At 40.1% G+C, this 21,290-nt stretch overlaps 1 protein-coding gene across 1 annotated transcript; it reads left to right on the top strand.

Moving 5' to 3' along the window:
• The first annotated feature begins 32 nt into the window (after positions 1 to 32).
• On the top strand, positions 33 to 16,719 carry LOC112109946. The gene is made up of 9 exons (XM_024204692.1): positions 33 to 115; positions 2,007 to 2,097; positions 5,471 to 5,650; positions 6,022 to 6,071; positions 6,978 to 7,095; positions 9,934 to 10,091; positions 12,165 to 12,241; positions 13,275 to 14,683; positions 16,511 to 16,719. Exons 1-9 carry the CDS (start codon positions 33 to 35, stop codon positions 16,655 to 16,657), a joined length of 2,313 nt encoding a protein of 770 aa, XP_024060460.1. The 3' UTR covers positions 16,658 to 16,719.
• The last annotated feature ends 4,571 nt before the right edge of the window (positions 16,720 to 21,290 follow it).

The following is a 21,290-nucleotide window of genomic DNA, read 5'->3' as shown; positions in this document are numbered from 1 at the left end:
CGAGCGTCCCTCTGGCTGCCATGACAACCAGAATGCGGGACTGTGCTGCCTGCGGCGGGGATATGCCGGGGCGGGTCTCCACCAGGGGCCTCACCCGCTCCGTGGCTCATAGACTGTAAGCGGGGGAGAGGAACGTGTGCATATGGGGAGCAGGGTGGCGGGTGCGTTGGTGAGCGGGGCTCCAGGGGGGTGGGGAGTGCAGGAGAGCGCCTGGGTATGGTGAGGGGTGGGGACACGTATATGGGGTGGGACTGGGAATAGAGGATTGCGGGTTACAATGTGCAATGCTGACAGACCCTGGTCGTCATGAGCTAAAAGCCAACTGCTTGTTAGCTCAGGCTGTAGAGCAAACTCATTAATCTCTCTCGCTAAGTGGTCTTGGCACCACTCGATGGGACAGAACACCACAGCCAGAAGCTGTGTGGGTTACACATGGATATTGCATGAGTACGGGGGGACACATGGAGGGAGCATGAGTTTAGGGGTGTATGGTGAGTGTATCAGAATAGGGTGGTGCATAGGATAGGGCGATGAGTGGATATGGCGTTGCCCAGGGATATATGGGGATGGGATTTCAGGCATATGAGTATGATGGTTGCATTTAGGGTGAACAGATGTCCCGATAAAATTGGGACTGTCCCGATATCAAGCAGTTTGTCCCGCATCCCGACCGAAGTACGGTCGGGACGCCATTTTTCCTGATATTTTGTTTCGGGCGCGGCGGCCCTTTTTTTTCCCTTTCTTTTCCTTTTTGCTTAGGCGGCGGTGACAGGCAGGGGGAACGCCTTTTCAATTGTTACAGTCACCTGGCACGTCCGGGTCTTCGGCAGCGGGTCCTTCAGTCGCTGACGGTCTTCGGTGGCATTTCGGCCGCAGGTAATAAACCTTGCCGCCAAAGAAAGAAGTGCTGCCGAAGTGCCTCCGAAGACCCAGACGTGCCGGGTGAGTGTAACAATTGAAAAGGCGCTCCCCCTGCAGTGGTCCCGATATTTTCGAGTTATCATCTGGTCACCCTAGTTGCATTATAGGCATGAGGACCGTGTGGTTACTCAGGAATGTGGGGATGCCTCGTTACAGTTGGTGCATGAGCGGTATATGGATATCTGAGGGTGTGTATTTGGATGAACAGTGTATAGGTATGGGGTTTGTGCATGAACATGGAGTACATGGGGGATGTATAGATATATATGTGACATGGGGCTTGTACTCACCGCACGGTTCCCTACCGGGTCTTCGGCGGCAGGTCCTTCACTTGCTCCGGGTGAAGGACCTGCCGCTGAAAACCTGGAGCGAGTGAAGATCCCCCCTCCCCCCCCCGCCGCCGAAGTGCCGCCGAGGACCCAGTAGGGAACCGGTTCTTAGGATTTTGGGAGCTCATCACTATGTAAGGGAAGTGCACACGGGTGTTGTGCATGAGTACAAGGGGGACAAGTGAGTGGGAATGGGTGGTTAGTGCCTGGTAGAAGACTGACAGTGAGTGGTGACTAGGAGAGGGGTGAACAGAGATGGGGGGAGTAAATGGCTATGGATTAGTGTTAGAAATAGGTCAAATTGTCTCTAGTATTGTTCAATAGTTCAGCTCAAAGTAAAATGTTACTGTGTTAACATTTTGCTTAGGGAGCAGTTGAAAAGGGGAACAGAGTATAAGAATCCAATACTACTACTAACACAGCCTCTCTGTATATACTGTATACAGAGGCTCCTGTTCATGCAAGCCTAACTTTTTTGTCAGGTGCTGAGGAATCCCTTAAGGAAGTGAGTACTTCTGTCTCTAATAAATAGCACAGGCTTCTTTTTTTGCTAGAAAACTAGATTTTTGTTTTTAAATGGAATAACTCTTGGGTGGAAAGATAAATTTAATTAGAGTTGAAATAGTCGGATAACATGAACTAGATTTACAACTCTAAGAAATAGGCAAGAGATTCACAAGATCCCAAACTCCAAAAAGTTTGCCCATCCCACTTTCTATTTTTCTTTTACTGAACTGGAAAATATGTTTTGTCTAGAAAATATTACATTGAGGTGCAAAGAAAAGAAGATAGTTTTGATTTATCAGGAGCTAGCAGGAATGAGGCTGAAAGTTCCAGTTTCTATATGGTAAGTATTTTCTGAAATGCACATTGTTTTTAAAAGGGCTAATAGGCTCCAATCCTGCACAGCACTGTGCCTTGATGGATCCCTGAGGCCATGCAGACTCCCACTGAAGTCAACATAAGATGCAACATAACATCAGTGAGGCTCTGTGCAGACACAAGGGTCTGCCTGAGTGAATGTCAGTGCAGGATCTGCATGAACTAATGAAGCTCAAGAAATGCTGAAAAAATAAGTCTGACCTAGTTACTGTTGCTATGTTTCTTCCTTTAAAATCTGATTGAAAGCAATTGAAATTGAGGACCGTTAAGGTTACTAGAAGATGTATGCTTTTCTTTTCTCTTTTGGGTTGTGGTAGTTTATGATGGAAAAAAAATCTACCACATCATCAAATCCTTCTCCCTGCAAGACCAGAATATAGTCCCTTGCTAGAGGATATACTAGATACTGCAATTGATGATTGATTATTTAACTCATACACATGTGAGAGTACTGAATATTTTATTTAGCCTTAGAAATATTCACAATATTACTGAATAAGCTTAGACTGTTATTCTTGGAAAAGAGATGATTAAGGGGAGATATGATATAGTGGTCTATAAAATCATGAATGGTGTGAAGAAAGTGAATAGGGAAGTGTTAATTATCCATTCACACAACACACAAACCAGGATCACCTAATGAAATTTAACGGGCAGCAGGGTTAAATCAAACGTAAAGAACTACTTCTTCACGCAATGCACAGTCCACCTATTAAATTTGTTACCAGGGAATGCTGTGAAGGCCAAAAGTATAACTGGTTTCATAAAAGAATTAGATACGTTCATGGAGGATAGGTCCATCAGTAGCTATTAGCCAAGATGGTCAGGGATGCAACCTTATGCTCTGGGTGTCCTTAAACCTCTGACTGCCAGAAGCTGCGACTGTATGATAGGGGATGGATTACTCAATAATTGCCCTGTTCTGTTCATTCCCCCTGAAGCATCTGGCACTGGTTGCTGTTGGATGACAGGATACTGGGTTAGATGGACCATTGGTCTGACCAGTATGGCCATTCTTATGTTCTTATAAAAACAAATAAAAAGTGGAACCTTCTTATGCACCAATTACCTATTCTTACCTAAGGTCCAGAGAGTCATGTTTTGAAGTCCTTTTAATACTAAAGACTGGGTTACATGCATCCCTAATGACTTCAGTGAAGTTGCAAGGAATCTAAATCTAAGCAGAATTTGAGCTGTAGTATGTATGTATTGTATTCTGAGGAGCAAGCATATGCTGCTTCTGGCTGTACCTGTAGAAGATATCAGACATTTGGACAGACTAAATTACCAGGGTCGTAAATTATCTGCAGATACTGTAGTAGCTCATCAAAGCTGTATGTATATTTGATATTTCAGCTATCAAGGGATCCTATACGAAATCTGGAGCTAACCAAGGTTCCGATCCAGGAAAGCACCCTGAGCATATACTTGACTTTAGGCTTGTGTTTAAGTCCCATTGGCATCACTGGAACTTAAACATGTACTTAACAGCTTTCCTTAATCAGGGCCCAAGTACTGATCCCTACAGAAGTGGTGCATGCCTTCTTTAGCTCACCACTCAGATCATCACAATATTTATCATGTTTTATTTCCACCAGGGCAAAAAGAACATTTGTATCAGAAAATTCCTAGCTCTCCTTAGTATTAGTAACTCTGACCCCATCTCTCTGCCCTAAAGTTGGACACTTCATAACATATTTGCCTTTTCAAAAACAAAGAAACAAACACAAAGTAAATAACTTTTGAGAATAAAAGTTAAGACCAAAATAAAACCAAGACCAAATGGAAAGCATGGTATTTGCTGTTCAACAATATAAAATTCAGAAATCACAGGTCTTGTCCACACTAACATTTTTCTTAATATTTTCTATTGCTAGCACTAGCGTAGCTCTATCAGTGGTAGCAACAGTGATTAGAATAGACAGGGTAAAGGTTGCTACTGGCATTTGAACCACCATGTCTCAGAGACCTCTGCTGAGCTGGGTAAGACAACACAGTAGCCAGTTAAAACACCAGTAGCCAGCCCCCCTCCACACCACCATTACTATCTCTGATGAAACTGCACTGCTAGTGGAACAGTTGGAAATTTTAAGGAATCCACAATTCCAGATTCGCTTTGGAAACTGAATTCCTTATTGAGAAGGTTTTTTTCCCTTTGGGTTACATCTTATGCTGCAGGTTTGCTAGGTTATATAAAACTTTTCTGAGAGTCCTTAAACAAATAGAACAACTAATCATCATAGTTTGCCAGTTTGTAAATTGATGCTACTTAGAGACCTGGTAAGTTGGAAGAACAGGTTTTTCACTGTATTTTATTTTAATGAGGAAGTGTACATTGCACACTGAATTACTTATTAGTTTGTCATACCCTCTCTGCTGCACAATGAGGAAATCTCTAACAAGCCAGAGGAAAAATGTATAACTTTTCCTGTGAAAATGTATAGAAATACTTTTGTAGAGTGACATTTATTTTCCCACTGCTGCATAGAAATTTACATGCACATTTTGTGTTAATGTGAATTACCTGCATTAATCTCCCATCAGCTATGCAGTAACACAAAGGCAGGCACAGATCTCGCAAACCCTTACGTTCATGGGCATGAGTATGTACACAAGTACTTCCACTGAGTGCAACAGAATGACTTGCCGATATAAAGTTACTGACATGTGAAAGTGTTCGTTTGCAGCACTGGACCCTAGATAATGCCAGGGGACAGTGATATGATGACTCAAGCATGAGTAAAAATCAGGACTATGGAATTCTATTGCCAGTTCTGCCATTGACTCACTGTTTTGCCCTTGGGAAAGTCAATTAATGAATGAATGCTTGTATAATATTTTTAAATTCTTAGATGAAAGGTTGCTGTCTAAGTAGAATGTATCTAATATTTTATGCATCATATCATCAACATGCTTTCTATACTAAGGTTTAACAAGAGCCTTTATTGTACTACTGATTTTTTTTTTAAATAGAGCAATCCTTAGTGAGTAGTTTTAGTACTAATTTTTATGATTTACCTGTCCTGCAAACACAAGTGTACGGTTTGTGTGACGGTTCAGGGGAGCATCCATGTTCAGAAAATAACAAGCATATGTGTGTAAATATAAGGGACTGAGGTACGTAGGACTTAAGCATATACACAGTGTTAAGCATGTTATTAAGTAATTTCCTGAATCAGGAGTTTGGTGACTAAGGTATGCATTTTTGTATGTTACTGTACTATGTAAAATGAATGTCTTTCTTAAATAAGTAATTATCTACATGGATTAAGATTGACTTTCCTTCTGTAAATATCCATATTTTACCCATAATTTTCTACCATTTTTATTTATTACAGCATCCTGGAAGCATTGCTGAACAAAAATATGATCAGTGTCTCAAGCATAATTTTACAGATTGTAAATTCGAAGCATCTCTTCGAATGTATACAGGAAATTCTGAAGAATGTGAAAGAAAATTACAGAGCAGCCCAGAAAGACAACAGGAAATGAAGATCATCAAAAAGAAAATGGCACAAGTAACACTTAATGTTCTTCTTTATACATATAAAGTATTTTCCTGTTCAGATACACACATAGAAGTTTAATTTTTGCTTTTAATTTTCCCCTTCTATCAGAATTTTATGTCATTAAAGTACTTTAACGTTGCATCTAGCTGCTATGAAGATAGGCCTGCTAAAATCACTACAATAAAAAGTAATGTTATGAACAAGCACAAAAGCAATTTGATAAAGAAAGTTCCTATTTTAATATTTTATAAAAAAAACTGAAAATAATTAGGAGAGACATGAGCCATTTTGCTGCTTTACTAAAGTCTCTCTGAAGAAGATAACAATTACAGTCAGAGTTGCATTAAATAAATGCAATAATATGTTTGTTTGTTTTGAAGGATGTTTTAACTGACAGACCTTTCCCGGTCTTAGTAAGGAGTACAAAAAGGTAATGTATAAATCACAGTAAATTCTGCTAAGCATCTGTCTTGTGCCAGTCCACATACATCAGCAGTGCAATATACTGCTACACAGCAGACCCAGGTATGACTCCTAAGCCAGTGGAGCTTGAGTTATGGGAGTAACTGTATCTTAAGAAAGTCAGGTTGATGAGTTTCCACTCTCCAGATGGATCTCTCTCACCTATAGATGGAGTAGAAGTGCCACTGACTTATCTTCTTTGCTGGAAGAGGAATATTGTAGTGGTGGCTGTGGGGAAGTTTGAGAAGTGTATGTATGAAGGAAATGGTGAGCATAGAATAACTGGGTGGGAGAAAATCTGAAAATTGCATGGAGGAGCCTTTAGACTGGCATTGCTTTATGGAGCATAATTCACTCATGAACCTAAACTCCAATAAACAGCCCCAAGCAGGAAGGGTGCTGGCAATCTCTGTGTAAAAGGACAGGAAGAGGAGACATGGATCATCGTGTATAGAAATACAAAACAGACCTCTCTCCATAAGGATCAAATCAAGTACTGGGCTCTCCCTATCCTTTTCCCAACAGAAACAGAAACGTTAAAATAATCTCTGAAAACATAGCACAGAAATCCAGTTTATAACTTCAGGTAAAATAATCTTTTCCATGACTGTAATTCAGTTAATAAAACAGAAACAATTGAGAAGCTAGTTGATTTTATACCACAGCTTCAAAATGTCCCACATACAAACCTTTGGAGCTCATAGAATAGTGTCATAAATTTCACCATATTGACAGCAATCTGCCAGTTTTGAAATCATGGCAATTTATTTACATTCCTGACATTCACAAACACCTGTGGTACATTATATCCTATTGATATGTATAGAATTTTCTTTCAAGATGGATTAAAATATATTCTTTCATGTTTAACTAGAACAAAGAAGTTGCACAGCTTCCCTTCCAGACTATCTCAATTTCCTCCTCCCCCATACACATCACAAGAAGAAGTCATGAGGCTCATTTCATCAGCTTCAAAGCTAATTGTTGCGGCGGTAAGTAATACAGGTCATGCTACTTTAATCATTAAAGAGGTAACAGAACATTTTCCACTGTTGCACTTTAACAACAAGTTCCCCATAAATTGCAATGATAAAGGATCAAATTTTGCACTCTGACTGTAAATCCACAGTAATTGCTTTGACTTTAATAGTTATTGTGGATATACAACCATGTTACTGAGAGCAGAATTTAGCCAAAGTCTTTTGCTGCTCCATAAAATCATATCACACCACGTCCAGTTGAAAATACCCACGACCTTCCGCTCTCTGCAGTGAAACAGACTAGTTGGACAGGGGCCATCCTATTAAGGGGAATAAGGCATGGTCAGCTTGCATCAGAATGAAGAAATCCCCCAAAAACTTTAATATACACAGCTGCCCAGGGAGAGACTCTTTTATAGTAAATAAACCTCACTTTCCCTGATCCTCAGCTTATTTAAAAAACACTATACAATTATATCAATTCTTTTGTCTCTGTACAGTCTTTATTTCAAATAAAGTCAAGGACAACATACTGGCTTCTACATTTATACTACAACAAAAGCAAAACCACTTTTCAAACATAGGATTTGATAAAAGCCTGTTTAAATGAATCTGAGTTTTTCAGTTGATTTAACGGATTCTGGATCAGGCCAGTAAGTATGAATTTAAGTATCGAAATAAGTGACCTGATTTTCAGAGGTGCTGACATTTGAAGCCAGCACCTCATCAATCAATTCATTAATTTCATTCGTATGTGAAACTTTTGACCATAACACATGTTCCCATCAAACAGACTGACCAACACAGAATATTTTGTATATATGTAGCAGGTCACTTGCTAGGATATCTCACTTAATCATTTCCCAGCCACTGCCGGGGCCTTGGGCACTGGTGCACCATGGTCCCTCCTATTCTCTGCCTGTGGCACATAGAATTATAGGACTGGAAGGATGCTCAATAGGTCATCTAGTCCAGTCCCCTGCACTCCAGGCAGGACTAAGTAATTACTAGACCACTCCAAACAGATGTTTTAACCTATTCCTAAAAACCTCCAGTGACGGAGATTCCACAGCCTCCCCAGGCAGTTTGTTCCAGTGCTTAACTACCTTGACATTTAGGAAGTTTTTCCCAATGTCCAACCTAAACCTTCCTTGCTACAATTTAAGCCCATTGCTTCTTGTCCTATCCTCAGAGTTTAAGGAGAACAATGTTTCTCCCTCCTCCTTGTAACAACCTTTTATGTAATTGAAAACTATTATCATGTTTCCCCTCAGTCTTCTCTTCTGCAGACTAAAAAACCCCAATTTTTTCAGTCTTCCCTCATAGGTCACGTTTTCTAGACCTTTCCATCATTTTTGTTGCTGTCCTCTGGACTTTCTCCAATTTGTCCACATCTTTCCTGAAATGTGGCTCCCAGAACTGGACACAATACCCCAGTTGAGGCCTTATCAGTGCGGAGTAGAGCAGAAGAATTACTTCTTGTGTCTTGCTTACAACACTCCTGCAGATACATCCTAGAATGATGTTCACTTTTTTTGCAACAGTATTATACTGTTGATTCACATTTAGTTGGTGATCCACTGTGACCCCCTGACCCCTTTCCACACTACTCCTTCCTAGGCAGTCACTTCCCATTTTGTACGTGTGCAATTGATTGTTCCTTCCTAAGTGGAGTACTTTACATTTGTCCTTATTGAATTTCATCCTGTTTACTACAGACCATTTCTCCAGATCATTTTGAATTTTAATCCTATCCTCCAAAGCACTTGCAACCCCTCCCAGCTCGGTATCGTCCGCAAACTTTATAAGTGTACTCTCTATGCCATTATCTAAATCACTGATAAAGATATTGAACAGAACTGGCCCTAGAACTGATCCCTGCAGGACCCCACGTGATATGCCCTTCCAGCTTGACTGTGAACCACTGATAACTACTCTCTGGGAACGGTTTTTCAACCAGTTATGCACCCACCTTATAGCAGCTCCTTCTAAGTTGTGTTTCCCTAATTTGTTTACAAGAAGGTAATGTGAGACAGTATCAAAAGCCTCACTAAAGTCAAGATATACAACATCTACCACTTCCCCCTATCTACAAGGCTTGTTACCCTGTCAAAAAAGGGTATTAGGTTTGTTTGACATGATTTGTTCTTGACAAATCCATGTTGACTGTTATTTATCACCTTTATTATCTTCTAGTTGTTTGCAAATTGACTGATTATTTGCTCTATTAATTTCCTGGGTTGTCCTTATTCCCCTAATAGTCTAGTCTCCTATGGACTGTACTACATTGGTCTAATTTCAGTTGTTGGGTTTAGTGCGTGGATGGGTGGTGGTGGCCTGTGATATACAGGCAATCAGACTAGATGATATGGTGGTCCCTTCTGGCCTTAAACTCTGTCTCTATGACACTTTGCAGTACTCTGACAGTGTAAAGTGGCCTTAAAATGTAAGTGAGTGTAAATTACCTGCACCCACTTTAAAGGAGACTCAAGCTTGGAATGTTAGTGTGTGGGCCTCAGCACATGCTGGGGAGCCAGGATTTCCTCAGTTCTAATCCTGGCTGTGACACAGATTCCTGCTAAGACATTAAGCAAGACATACATACTCTCTCTCTGCCTCTACAAGTTCCCCCTTGTGAAAGTGAAAATAACGCTGCCCTATCTCACAAGAATACTGTGAGGATTCAATAGATAACATGTAAGCCTTGGAAGAGGAAAAGTGGTTAAAACTATTATTGCTCGTGCTGACTACAAAATTAATGGAGAATTGTTTATGAACTAATAGCTTACCTGTAGCAAACTCAATTTGTAAAGAATTCTGTTAATATAATGACACTTATCTTCTTCTCAGACTTGTGAAATCTCTTCGGAGGAAATAAAGAAGCCAGACTGTGCCTCACCCCAGAAGAGGAAAGAAGCTAAAAATAGTCAAAGATTGGACCACTACTACAAGCAGCGTGCACCTCCTCTTGTGATCTCTCCAGATCCCCATGAATATGAAGCTAAGAGGTGTGAAAAAAATTCAGAGAGATTTTCAGCAGCACAGCTGAGTGAAATTATGATAGCCTATAATGTTATACTCTGTACCTTTTGACGCTGTTTTAAACATTTACAGCACTTTCACATTTTAGAGGATCAGGATTGGACATTTGTATCAGATGTTAGAGTAGGATTTCTTTATACCTTTCTAATTTTTAAAGTTAGCTGAACCTTTTCTGTTAAATTACCCTATTTGTGTTATCAGACTTATTGACATTTGTCCCACCCAAACTTTATCAAAACAATAAGAGGAAATATGTTTGGAGTATTTAATCCACAAGATATCCTATAAATAATAAAGAGGCCAGCTGTAGAAAGGCAGCATTACTGAGAGAGACTTCTCACAATCATAAGTCTTTCCAAGCATGGTAGATCATGTCAAATGTAATGTGGAGGACTGGTCTTTTATTGAAAGTTTTAGAGGCCCAGATTTTTTATATGAAATGTATGTAAGAGAGAATCTTTATATAGTCCCCACTGTCTCCCATTTGAAACTAGGTAACTTCTACATTAGCACATCTCATGTTTCAGAGAAGCTTTTATTAATAGAAGTTTCGAATGCTCAGTGTCTGACCCTAAGCAAAAGCAAAACAGATCTTTCCTCTTTCTAAAAGACTGTCTGACATTCTAACTTCAGATCACAAATACCAAAATAACTTGATAACAAATCACGCCCTGAGGCAGTGACCACATATTGATCAAATCCTTGTGGTTGCACACAGCACAATGGTGCACTGTAATTTACAGCAAGTCATGCAGAAAAAATGGAGGAACCTAGGCACCAGAAACAGGGTTATGATGAACTGTTTACTGTGGATGCAATTGTGGCTTTGACTGTTGCATGAAAAGTTTTTAGGTTTTATTGTGCTGGGGCATATCAACTAAAAAACTTCGGCATGGGATTAGACACCAATAGGTGTTTTAAAAGAGCTTGCTCAAGTTCTGTAGGCCCTATATTTCACATACCTTGGTATTTTAGTAGTAAATGTCCACCTATTTCCATTTCTTTTAAAAATGGTCATTACTGGTTTGATTTTCCTTTCATTTTGACCAATTGTGAACTAATGTAAATCCACGGACTTCCTTGAAACTAGGCCTGTTTTATACTGGGATAAAGAGAGGAGAAGCAGGCTGTGTAACATTAAATAATTGATATTAAACAAGTTATACTTAATATAGGTCCTATCCATACGTGGGACAAAGCTGTGCATGCCTGCTGTGATCTCATATGCTGTATGAGTGGATATGTTCATACAGTAGTTGGGATGTACAGAGATCACTGGGATTATTAAATTATTCAGTTAATCAGAAGGACATTTACTACCATAGTACAGTCAAACCTAGATTATCAAAACCCTGATTATCTGGGGGGAAATTAAAAAGGACCTTTCCCATAATGTAAAGAGTCCCTCACTGTCCAAACGCCCATTTACTGAAATATTCTCAGATCCCCAAATAATTTGGCTAAATCGTATTTGTATGCAACTTGTGGTGTGTGGCATCTAACCTGAGTCCTATATTAGAATTCACTCTCTTTTCTCTTTGGCAGTGGCAGAGAGATGATCAATTCAACAATCACTGCTTTTCATCCTATTGTAATTCCTAGTTATATTTAGAAACCAAAGTCAGTCTAGTCTGATTGCATAAAAACAAAATCCTTAAAATTAAATGAGCTTTTGATTTTAGGAAAACAGGTTTCTTTTCAAAGCTTGCCCTTCCAACATTAAGGGACTTATTGTTCCTTTCCAGAGATTGAGAAATAATTAACATGCCAAATTGCTTATTTTTGTTATGCTGTGTATTACAGCTATCATGCAAAGCAGTAAAAGATATAAAGACTTTTCTGTAAGTCATTGATTGGGAGTCAGTGTACAGTACTGTATGAGGAGAAACAATCTGATACAGAGAATAGGTACATTAGAAAAGACAGGAAAAATAATGAACAAGACTATAAATCTCATTAAGTATGACAAGTTGTCTTGATTTTGTTTTGAAACAGTTATTTTATACTTCTCATAGCATTGATGTATTCTGTTTTAAAAGTACACGGGAAACGAACAAATTAGAAGAATCAAATGCTGACTTTATCCAAGAAAATTCAAGGAATGATTATGGGAAAAGTAAGTACATTCTTAATATACTTTTCAATCCTTTTCACCATGTCTTAGAAAACAGCTGTTGCCTGCAATGAAAAATCTCTTAAAGAATAACCAAGTAAGCCATTTGAGAATGCACGGCTGATTCCTGGATTGTTAGCAGGGCTCAATTATTGTAGCAGTTGGTCTTAGAAGGTACTGAAATTGTTTCTAAACACAATTGCAAGTTTGCAAATGATTAAGTTACATTTTACACCTTTACTGTTAAAACAATAACATTGGAGGTGCAGAATCCATCTCAGATAAGCAGGAGAGGAAATGAACTTTTTTTATTTTGGGGTGTATCTACACAGCAGCTGGGAGTGTGCTTCCCAATGCGGGTAAACACGCTAGCTCTGCTTGAGCTAGTGTGCTACGAAACAGCAATGTGGCCAGGGTGGCATGGGCAGCGACTCGGGCTAGTTACTGGAGTTCAGTCCTGCGCAACCCCCTGGGTACGTATTCAGGTAGCTAGCCCCAGCCTGTGCCGCTGTGGCCACACTGCTATTTTTAGGGTGCTAGCTCAACCAGAGCCAGTGTGCGTCTGACTACCCACACTGGGAAGTGCCATCCCAGCTGCTGTGTAGATATAACCTTTGTTGCCAAACTTCTAACAGACTCACACACACCTTGGTCTAACATCATATTATCCGAAGAACATATTGCAAAAGATTCTTTTCCTGGTCTGTTACTTCCTAATATGTGCTCTGCTCCTTTGTACTGCTCCCTCTTCTGATTCATTCTTTTACATCATATTTTCTTCAAATCTCTTCTGAAAGTTCATTCTCGTCTTGATTTCTCTCTGACAAACACTTTGTCCTTTCTTGTCATGACTTCTAATTATCTACTTTACAGCTTGTCCTTTTCCCTCGACTTTTCTATTCGCTTTTAGTAGACTATATTTGTTTGATCCATTTTATTGTTGTGTTTTAAAATAATAGTAAAGTGCCAGGGGATGAGGGATTTTTTGTTAAATAAATATTAAAATTAATCATTAAAAATATGGTGTCTACTTTAGATATGAAGAAAGGCAAGAAAGAAAAAAACATTAGAAATGTAAATGGACAGTTCAGAGTTGAGAGATCATCTAACATTTCCAGTAACTCGTCTAAACATAGGAGTGTACTTTCTAAAACTTCTACAAGAGCAAATGATTTAAATTCATTGTACTTAAGTACCATATCTCCATATGCACAAGGAACTGGCAGAAGTAAAGGTCCTAAAAAAAATGTGCTTAATGAAGGAGAGTCCTCTGCCTTGTGCAGCTCTTCAGTGATGTCTGAATGCCAAGATACAGAGCCAAGTACTGGCCGTATATCAGGCTTGACAAGTTTTGCTCACTCTCAGAAAAATGAATGCATCTCTGGGTGGCTCTGTAAGTCATCTGAATTCAAAAGGCAAAAGTCACCCCAAATGCCTAGTAGAAAGCATTCAGGCATCAGAGTTAGTAAGTCTAGCAAGCTTTCACAGAGAAGGCCAATGGAGAACTCCAGGAATATGCCACTACATCAAAAAGAAAGAAAAAATAATGAAGGAAACAGGGAATTAAATGAGAAAATAATTCATACTATTTCCACAAATGCACAAACCCCAATCATAAATGAAAACACGGGAGAACAAACAGCTTCTGTTGTGGCTCTTAAATGTGGCATTCACCACAGCCAAAATACCACATGTAACAGCCTTCATCTGAGACCTCAAAGTAACCAGCACCAAAAAAAGAAGAAAGATTTGTGTGAATTAGCTACAGGAAAAAACACCAAATCCCATAAGGTCCGTTTCCAAGGTCCATTGCAGTTTTCCAGAAATACTGAACAGAAATGTAACTGTGTAAACTTGAATAGTTGTAACATAACAAGTGACTATGGAATTCAAACCATTGCTTCAGAAAGTAAATCTTTAGGGACTGTGACACATCTTCCAGAGAATGAAAATGAAGAACACCTTTCTAGGGTCACACTTGGAGCACCTTCCTTTCTACATCAAGTTTTCCTGGAAATGGAGCAAGATGCATCACCTACTTCAACTGCATCTGAGCCTAAAGATCTGGACAGCAGTTTAGAAAACAAAAGTATACAACAATTATGTAACCAGTGTTTCATCCTTAATGAATCCACAGGAGACACGAAGGTTCAGGATACTATCAGTAACGTACATACAAGTGACATTATTTTAACAGACCCATGTGATTGGCAAATGGCACATATCCCACAGAAGGCTCAGTGTTGTTGCACCTGTTCAGAAGAACAACGTAACTTTATAGCTGAAACATCTGATGAAGAACAAGACAGTTTCTCAGATTCATCTGTGACAGTAACAAGTATTTTAGGTGCATTAGAAAACCAACAGTCAGAAGAGGAGTTCACTATATCATCTGTATCTGATAGCCTGAGTCTTGGATCATTATATGATGTGCATGAACAGATGGTAAGAGCTTGATGAAATTATGTTATTAATGTAACAAAACTCTTAAGTGCTTTTTTAAGTAGGCAGCAGTTTCTGTTTCCATTTGAAACACACTTTAAAAACAAAAGTTGTAAATTGGCTGCTTAAATCATATTAGACCAAACGTGACATGTCAAATTAACAGCCTGGATGTAAAAACAGCCTTTAAACATCTTTGAAAATACTTAAATTAGTGAGGGATTCAGAAAAAGAGTTTCTCACACTAGTTTCTACAGCCTGTTTACACTTGCAAACTCTATAGCCTTAATTCACCACCCGTACATCCTAGGGTCAGGTGATACAGTAGTAAAAACCCCTGAGTCCTATCCTCATAACAGCTTTCACTGTTGCTGCCAAGGTAGTGAATTCTGGCTACAAGGTTTCCTAGTATACACACGCCATGGAGACGGGGCAAATCTCAAACAACATAATTCAGAATGAGTGGCAGTCTGCTCCAAGGGTTTAGGATTGGAATAATAGAGGTGTCACCATTCAGGACTAGAGCTTAATTGTCAAATCATGTGTGTCAAAGATTGACCAGCACCTGCCCTAATTAGTGCTCTTAGCATAAAATCCACCCAGAAAAATTGGAGGAAGTGCTCACACAGAGCAGCTTTTTTAGCCCTCACTCTTACTCTGAGTGGCAGATACTATTTCAGCAAACAGTATCTCCTGTCCAAAGAAACCAGTAACCTTATGTAGTCCCATGCACTTCGGTTGACATAGTTCAATGAAATAATATTTCATTGGCACCATAGTGCATCTAGAGGACTTACGAACTGATGTATTAGAGGAATATATGGGCTAAAAGGTGTTAACATAACTCAGTCACTGTTCAACATTAAACAGGTTCAGGGATTGGTATACAGAGACCTCAGCCTGCTTTGTACCATGGCAAATACACCATTAAAAATCTTTTCAACCTTTTATTAAAGATATAGCAAAGAAAGAAAAGCAGTTAAAGCATTTGAAATGTAAAATATTAAATAAGGCTTTCATTTTAACAAAATTTCTTGTTCCCTTTCACTTTAGCTGGAGAACGGTTTAGAAGGAACCCCCCCCCCCTTTTTCACAGTCTCTTAGATGGTATTAGAGATGGTAATAACTGTCCTTTTGCGTAAAAGAGAAGAAGTTAGTGGTGATGAGCTGGAGCTACTTTTGTCAAAATCTGATCCCATTTCATCCCACGTAGTGTTTGGGATTCAGCTGGAGCCAGTAGAGGTAGCGATGGTATCGGAGTCTCTCTCTTTGGCCAAGTCTGGTCAGGCCGTCTCTCAGGATTAGGACAAAGAAGGTTTGGGATCCCAGGAGATGGTGGAGGTGGCTGCCATATGGTAAAGCTCACTCCAGTAGCCTCTGTCTGTTCTTCCATGTTATGTTAAAGTATCTTTAAGGACCTTAATTTAGGCCTAATATCTCCCACACCAATTTTGGTTAATTAATTTCTGGTTTCACATCTTCTGTTTTTACCAAGCTTGATTTTGACAGTCCTTGAATCATATCAGTAGGCCCTTTTATTCAGGCTAATTTAGTTTTTCTGTCTCCTTGCTGTACCTTTTCCCATCAACATTTATTATAGGTTATTGTGACATCTTATGAACTTTCACATAGTTTTTACAGTTGAGCTCACAGGTAGAGTAAAATGTTAGGCCCAGTTATTACAACAGAACCCAAAATGATGACAATGCAACTGTCCTGGACAATGTGAAATTATAACAATTGCAATGACAGCCCATCAAGTCTAATTTAAAACAAACATTTCAAGGAGGAAAATCTTTAACAGGTATCATCCCATTTTTTTCAACTTAGGAAGAAAACATTTGTGTTGACCTAAAAGAGGAGGAAAACTCTGACTCCAGCGTAGGCCATCTTTATCAAAGAGTTCTAGAGGAAATGCAGAAGATTAGCACCTCTGAGAGGCTCTTTCAGACAAACTCTTTCCATTTGAGGTATTAATATTTATTCTACCTGAAAAGAACCAGAATAGGCTTTTAGTTTCCATTTCAGGGATCCACATCTTTGAGTTGGTATTAAATATTGGGGACCTGATGATGCCTTCCTTTTTATAGCACTGCAGTAGCCGCACCTGATGGTAAAATCATGGATAACAATGGGATGGTTCAAATTCACAAGAGAGAATGTAAGATCCCTCTCAAGTGCAAGATAAGAATGAGTATTACTTATTCCGCCCCAAGGCACTTACAATCTAAATTGCTATCTGGACATCCAGAAACCCCTCAGGATCCAACAACTTCCCCAACCAAACCAAGACATGCCATTAATCAAAGATACTGATATAATTTCTGCCATTTCCTCAGTTTGCTTCTCCCTCCGTATAGGCACTATCTCGGTCTTGTCTGGGCTGAATCTCAGGCCTGGTCTACACTGGGAGGGGAGAGGAGGAAGAATCAATCTAAGTTACGCAACTTCAGCTATGTGAATAACATAGCTGAAGTTGACGTATTTAGATCTACTTACCACGGTGTCTTCACTGCAGCAAGTCGACGGGAGAGCACTCGGCGGTCGATTTATCGCGTCTAGACTAGACATGATAGATTGACCCCCGCTGGATCGATCGCTGCCCATCGATCCAGCGGGTAATGTAGACAAGCCCTAAGTCTGCTCAGCTCATATCGATGCATCAGTCTCTGTCAGGCAGTACTATGATGAATTAAATCTGATGTCACTGATTTTCATACAGTTCTACAGATGAAGAAGGGAGAGCAAATATGGATCATGCACTTAAGAGTGTCAATACTAGTCAAGTACTGTATTTCTGTCATTTTCCACATTACGTTAGTACATAACTTATCAGGTCAGTAGTAAACTGTTAGAATAAAAAATGCTTAAAATCAAACTTAAGATGCCAGAGCCAGAACTGATACCATATACAAATATTATGGTGTTTCCTTCTCTGTGTTAGTAGGTATGTAATGGTATCTGTTGCTTTAAAGCATCACAGATTGCACTAGATAAGGCATAATATTTCTCATTTTCATGACAAAAAACATGACTTCTCACAAAAAAATCATGTTTTTGATCTCCCCAGTCAGCTGCTACCAAGCAAGCCTCCATACATTTAATGGCTAGTGTAGTGGACTATGGGATTTTTAAATGTCTTTAAACCATTAAATATTACTACATTAAAAAAACAATTATTGAAAAATAAAGGATATTTGGCCTCTCAACTTCCCATAACTTCTTAATTATCACAGTGGGTGATATCCAGGTCTCATTCAAGTCAATGAAGTTTTGCCTTTGACTTCAATGGGGCCAGCATTTCTTCCTGCATGTCATGACTTTTCCTTTTGTAAACTACTTATGATTCTTCTCACTTTTTGCCGTCATACACAACCCACCTCAGTTATGTTTAACAACTCTGTTTTGTTGCAAAACTTCATCAAGGGGCTGGTCCAGCACCCAAGGGACTTTGACAGAGCGCCCATATGCCTGTTGTGACCAGAATCAAGTCCTACGTTAATTTAAACTGTAATGAATAATTGATAATGCTTTTAAAATTAAAGTGCACCACATACAGCTATGCTGATTTCTACTGAATTAAGTTACATATTGCCAGCTAAATTAGGACAACTGCAAATCATGCCAACTCCTTTTGAAAGCTATTATGATGTGCAACTAAAAACCCAGTCATGCAAGATGAGACATGTGAGCAAACCTCTGCACCCACGCAGAGCTTCACTGACTTCACTAGGGCTTTGTGCAGGTTTAAGGGTTTGCACGCTTAGCTCAGCTTACAGGACTGGGGGTCTAAATAGTATTTACTTTAAAAGTGTAGTATTTGTGATACACACACCTGCACAAAGTGTTACCCCTGAGGGAATTTTGCACCAAAAACCTAAAAATTCTGCGCACATTTTAAAATTCTGCAAATTTTATTTGTCAATAAATAAATGTGGAAGCTCCATCATGGGAGTGGAGAGCACAGGCCACTGGCTGCATCGAGGTGGGAGATCACCCTGCAGTCCCCCCGGGACACAGATTCAACGGTGGGGCTGCACCCAACCCTGACAAAGGGCAAGGGCCAGGCCCTGCCCCTCTGCACCAGGTGTGGGCAGGCAGGCTCAGCCTGGCAGGATCCAAGTGTGGAAGGGCTTAGTGTGGGGAGATCCAGGTGTGGGGTGAGAGGGTTCTGTGTAGGGTAACCTGGGTGCAGGCAGCTCATTGGGGGATCTGGATGCACAAAGGCTCATTGTGGGGGGAGGGGCTGGGTGCAGGGGCAATGGGATTCTGCAGGGGGGTCCAGGTGAAGGTGGTTGGAGCTTAATGGGCAGGTCCATGTGGAGGGAGGCTCAATGGGGAGGGGTCTGGGTGCTTGGGGAGTGGGGCTTGGTGGGGCGGGGATCCGGGTGCAGCTGGTTGGGGCTCAGGGTGGTCCAGGTGCAGGAGGCGTTCGATGGGCCTGCTTAACAGGGGAGCCCCAGCTGCTGCCGCCGCTGCCACCAAGGGGACACCACATGCCAGGCTCTCACCTCCCCACCCCATTCTCCTTCTCTTCCCCATTCTCTCCCTTCCCCCTCCCCACTGTCCCCACCTCATCTCCTCCCCCTTCCTCTCCCCACTGTCCCCTGCCTCCTTCCCCTCACTCCTACATCCCTCTCCCCCATTGCCTCTTCCTCCCACCTCTGCCATGCCCCACCACAGGCACTCCCCCTTGTACAGAAAACAGGAAGGCTCCCAACACACACAAGAGGAGCACGACCAGCACGAGGACACAGGAGGCAGCCTCCAACTGCAGAGTCAGAAGCCGGAGCTGAACCCTCCTTCAGCCAGGCAGCTCTGCACTCACAGAAATGGGGGGTGGTAGTGGCATATGACCCCACATGCTCCCTCCATCTCACCTGTTTGGCGGGCGCATGACCACTCATGCAGATTCCCTTTGCTTCCCCATCACTTTCTGCTGAGAAGCAAAGAAATCTGCAGAGGGACCTGAATTCTGTGCCCACGCAGTGGCGCAGAATTCCCCCAGGAATAAAAGCATATTAAAAAAAAATCAAAGTGGCACCATGATTAGGTCTGCTCCTGTGAGCCTTTCATGCACAGAACTCCCATTGATTTCACTGGGAGTTCCACATTCAGAGAGCTTGCATGATTAGGCCCACAGAGCCTGAGCTTGCAAAGACCTACCTATGTGCTTAACTTTACTACCATGACTACTAGTACTAGCATACTTAACTTTGTGCATTGAATTGTCCCCTGTCTTTAGCGGGACAGCTCACACTGTGTAAAGTTAAGCAGGGCTTTGCAGGACTGTGGTCACAATTATTCATTTTTACCTTTTGTGAAATGCATTCTTTCAATGGAATTTCCTGTTTTGAAAGAAAATTACTGTCAGAATTATATTACTAGTAAGTATTGTGTTGGCCTGTAAATTACTGTAAATTTATTGTCTCTTTGATCATCAGTATATTAAAAAGCCCAATATATTTGTAATTTATAATAAAAATATTTCCTACCAGTCAATTGGATTTTTTAAAGTGATAAAAGAGCTCCAAGGAAAGACTGTTATTTTTATACCACTGTGGGAAAGGGTCCAGCAGTCAGATAGGATATTTCCTAGAACCACATGAAGTGGAGATAGAATAGAAATTCAGAAATGCTCTTAATTCCCTTCCAAGACTGTTACTTTGTTCTCAACTGAATATAAATATGATGAATTTTTTTTAATTTTTAGAACAGATGTCAAAGCTGTTGCTCAGTCTCAATACAGTTAGCTCTAGACAGCAATGAGGCTTCAGCAGTGCAGATTGACTTCCCTATAGATGCTAATGAAACCCAGCCCAATGGAAGTGACACAATAACATCATGTTGCCTTAAATGTGACCCAGATTTTCAAACTTGTTACCACTAAAAGCCAAGCATTTAGTAAAAGTGTGTATCCTAAGTGAGACTCACTGAACACAAGAGTAATCCAGATCCAATTAGGCCCTGACCCTGAAGTCTGTGGTAAAACTCACATTGCCTTTATTTGTACAGGATCAATCCTTCTGTTAGTTTCTTCAGAGCTGAAACTGACTTGGAAAGGTGATATTCAATTCTGGTAACATTTTAACATCGTTTGACTCATGCGATTCTTTTCTCACAAAGTGAACAGACATTTAAATATGGTAAAGATTTTATTTTTAGCTTTAGATTTAAAGCAGATTTGGCAAGTAAACTTTGTACTTAAGTTTTGCAGCCTTATTAGTACAATTCTGAAATGGTGAAAAAGAGCAATTCCTTATGACAAGAACAGGCAGTATTTAATATAAGCCTAAGCAGTTTAAAGAAGTGTTTTGTGAACACAACTTATTTTCAGTGTTACTTTATCATAGAAAAACAGCATTTTAAACAAGTTTTTAAAAAGTTTTAGTAATTGAGTCTTTTAAAAAATAAACTTTAAATACCGTGGCGCTGTTGATTATAAAAATAACTAGTAATTTAGTTTGCATCAGGACAAAACCTATTGTTACATAAATTTTGGGGGGATTTCATAACTAAGACTGATGATCTCGGATGGGATCATACTCAGGTGGCTAAGCCCCTCCACAGCTGTGGCTACATTGCTATTTTTAGCATGCTAGTTTGATCA

Source organism: Terrapene carolina, unplaced genomic scaffold (genome assembly GCF_002925995.2).
Source record: "Terrapene carolina triunguis isolate 2854851 unplaced genomic scaffold, T_m_triunguis-2.0 Scaffold93, whole genome shotgun sequence".
Lineage (NCBI taxonomy): Eukaryota > Metazoa > Chordata > Testudines > Emydidae > Terrapene > Terrapene triunguis.
This window is presented reverse-complemented; position numbering and strand designations above follow the sequence as displayed.

What these genes read in the sequence shown, in the direction of transcription:
- LOC112109946 (XM_024204692.1), top strand. Translation starts at nt 33, where the DNA reads ATGCGGGACTGTGCTGCCTGCGGCGGGGATATGCCGGGGCGGGTCTCC. An exon ending in AAAGTTCCAGTTTCTATATG is followed by an intron (nt 2,098 to 5,470) that starts GTAAGTATTTTC and finishes TATTTATTACAG; the next exon opens with CATCCTGGAAGCATTGCTGA. An exon ending in AAGGAATGATTATGGGAAAA is followed by an intron (nt 12,242 to 13,274) that starts GTAAGTACATTC and finishes TGTCTACTTTAG; the next exon opens with ATATGAAGAAAGGCAAGAAA.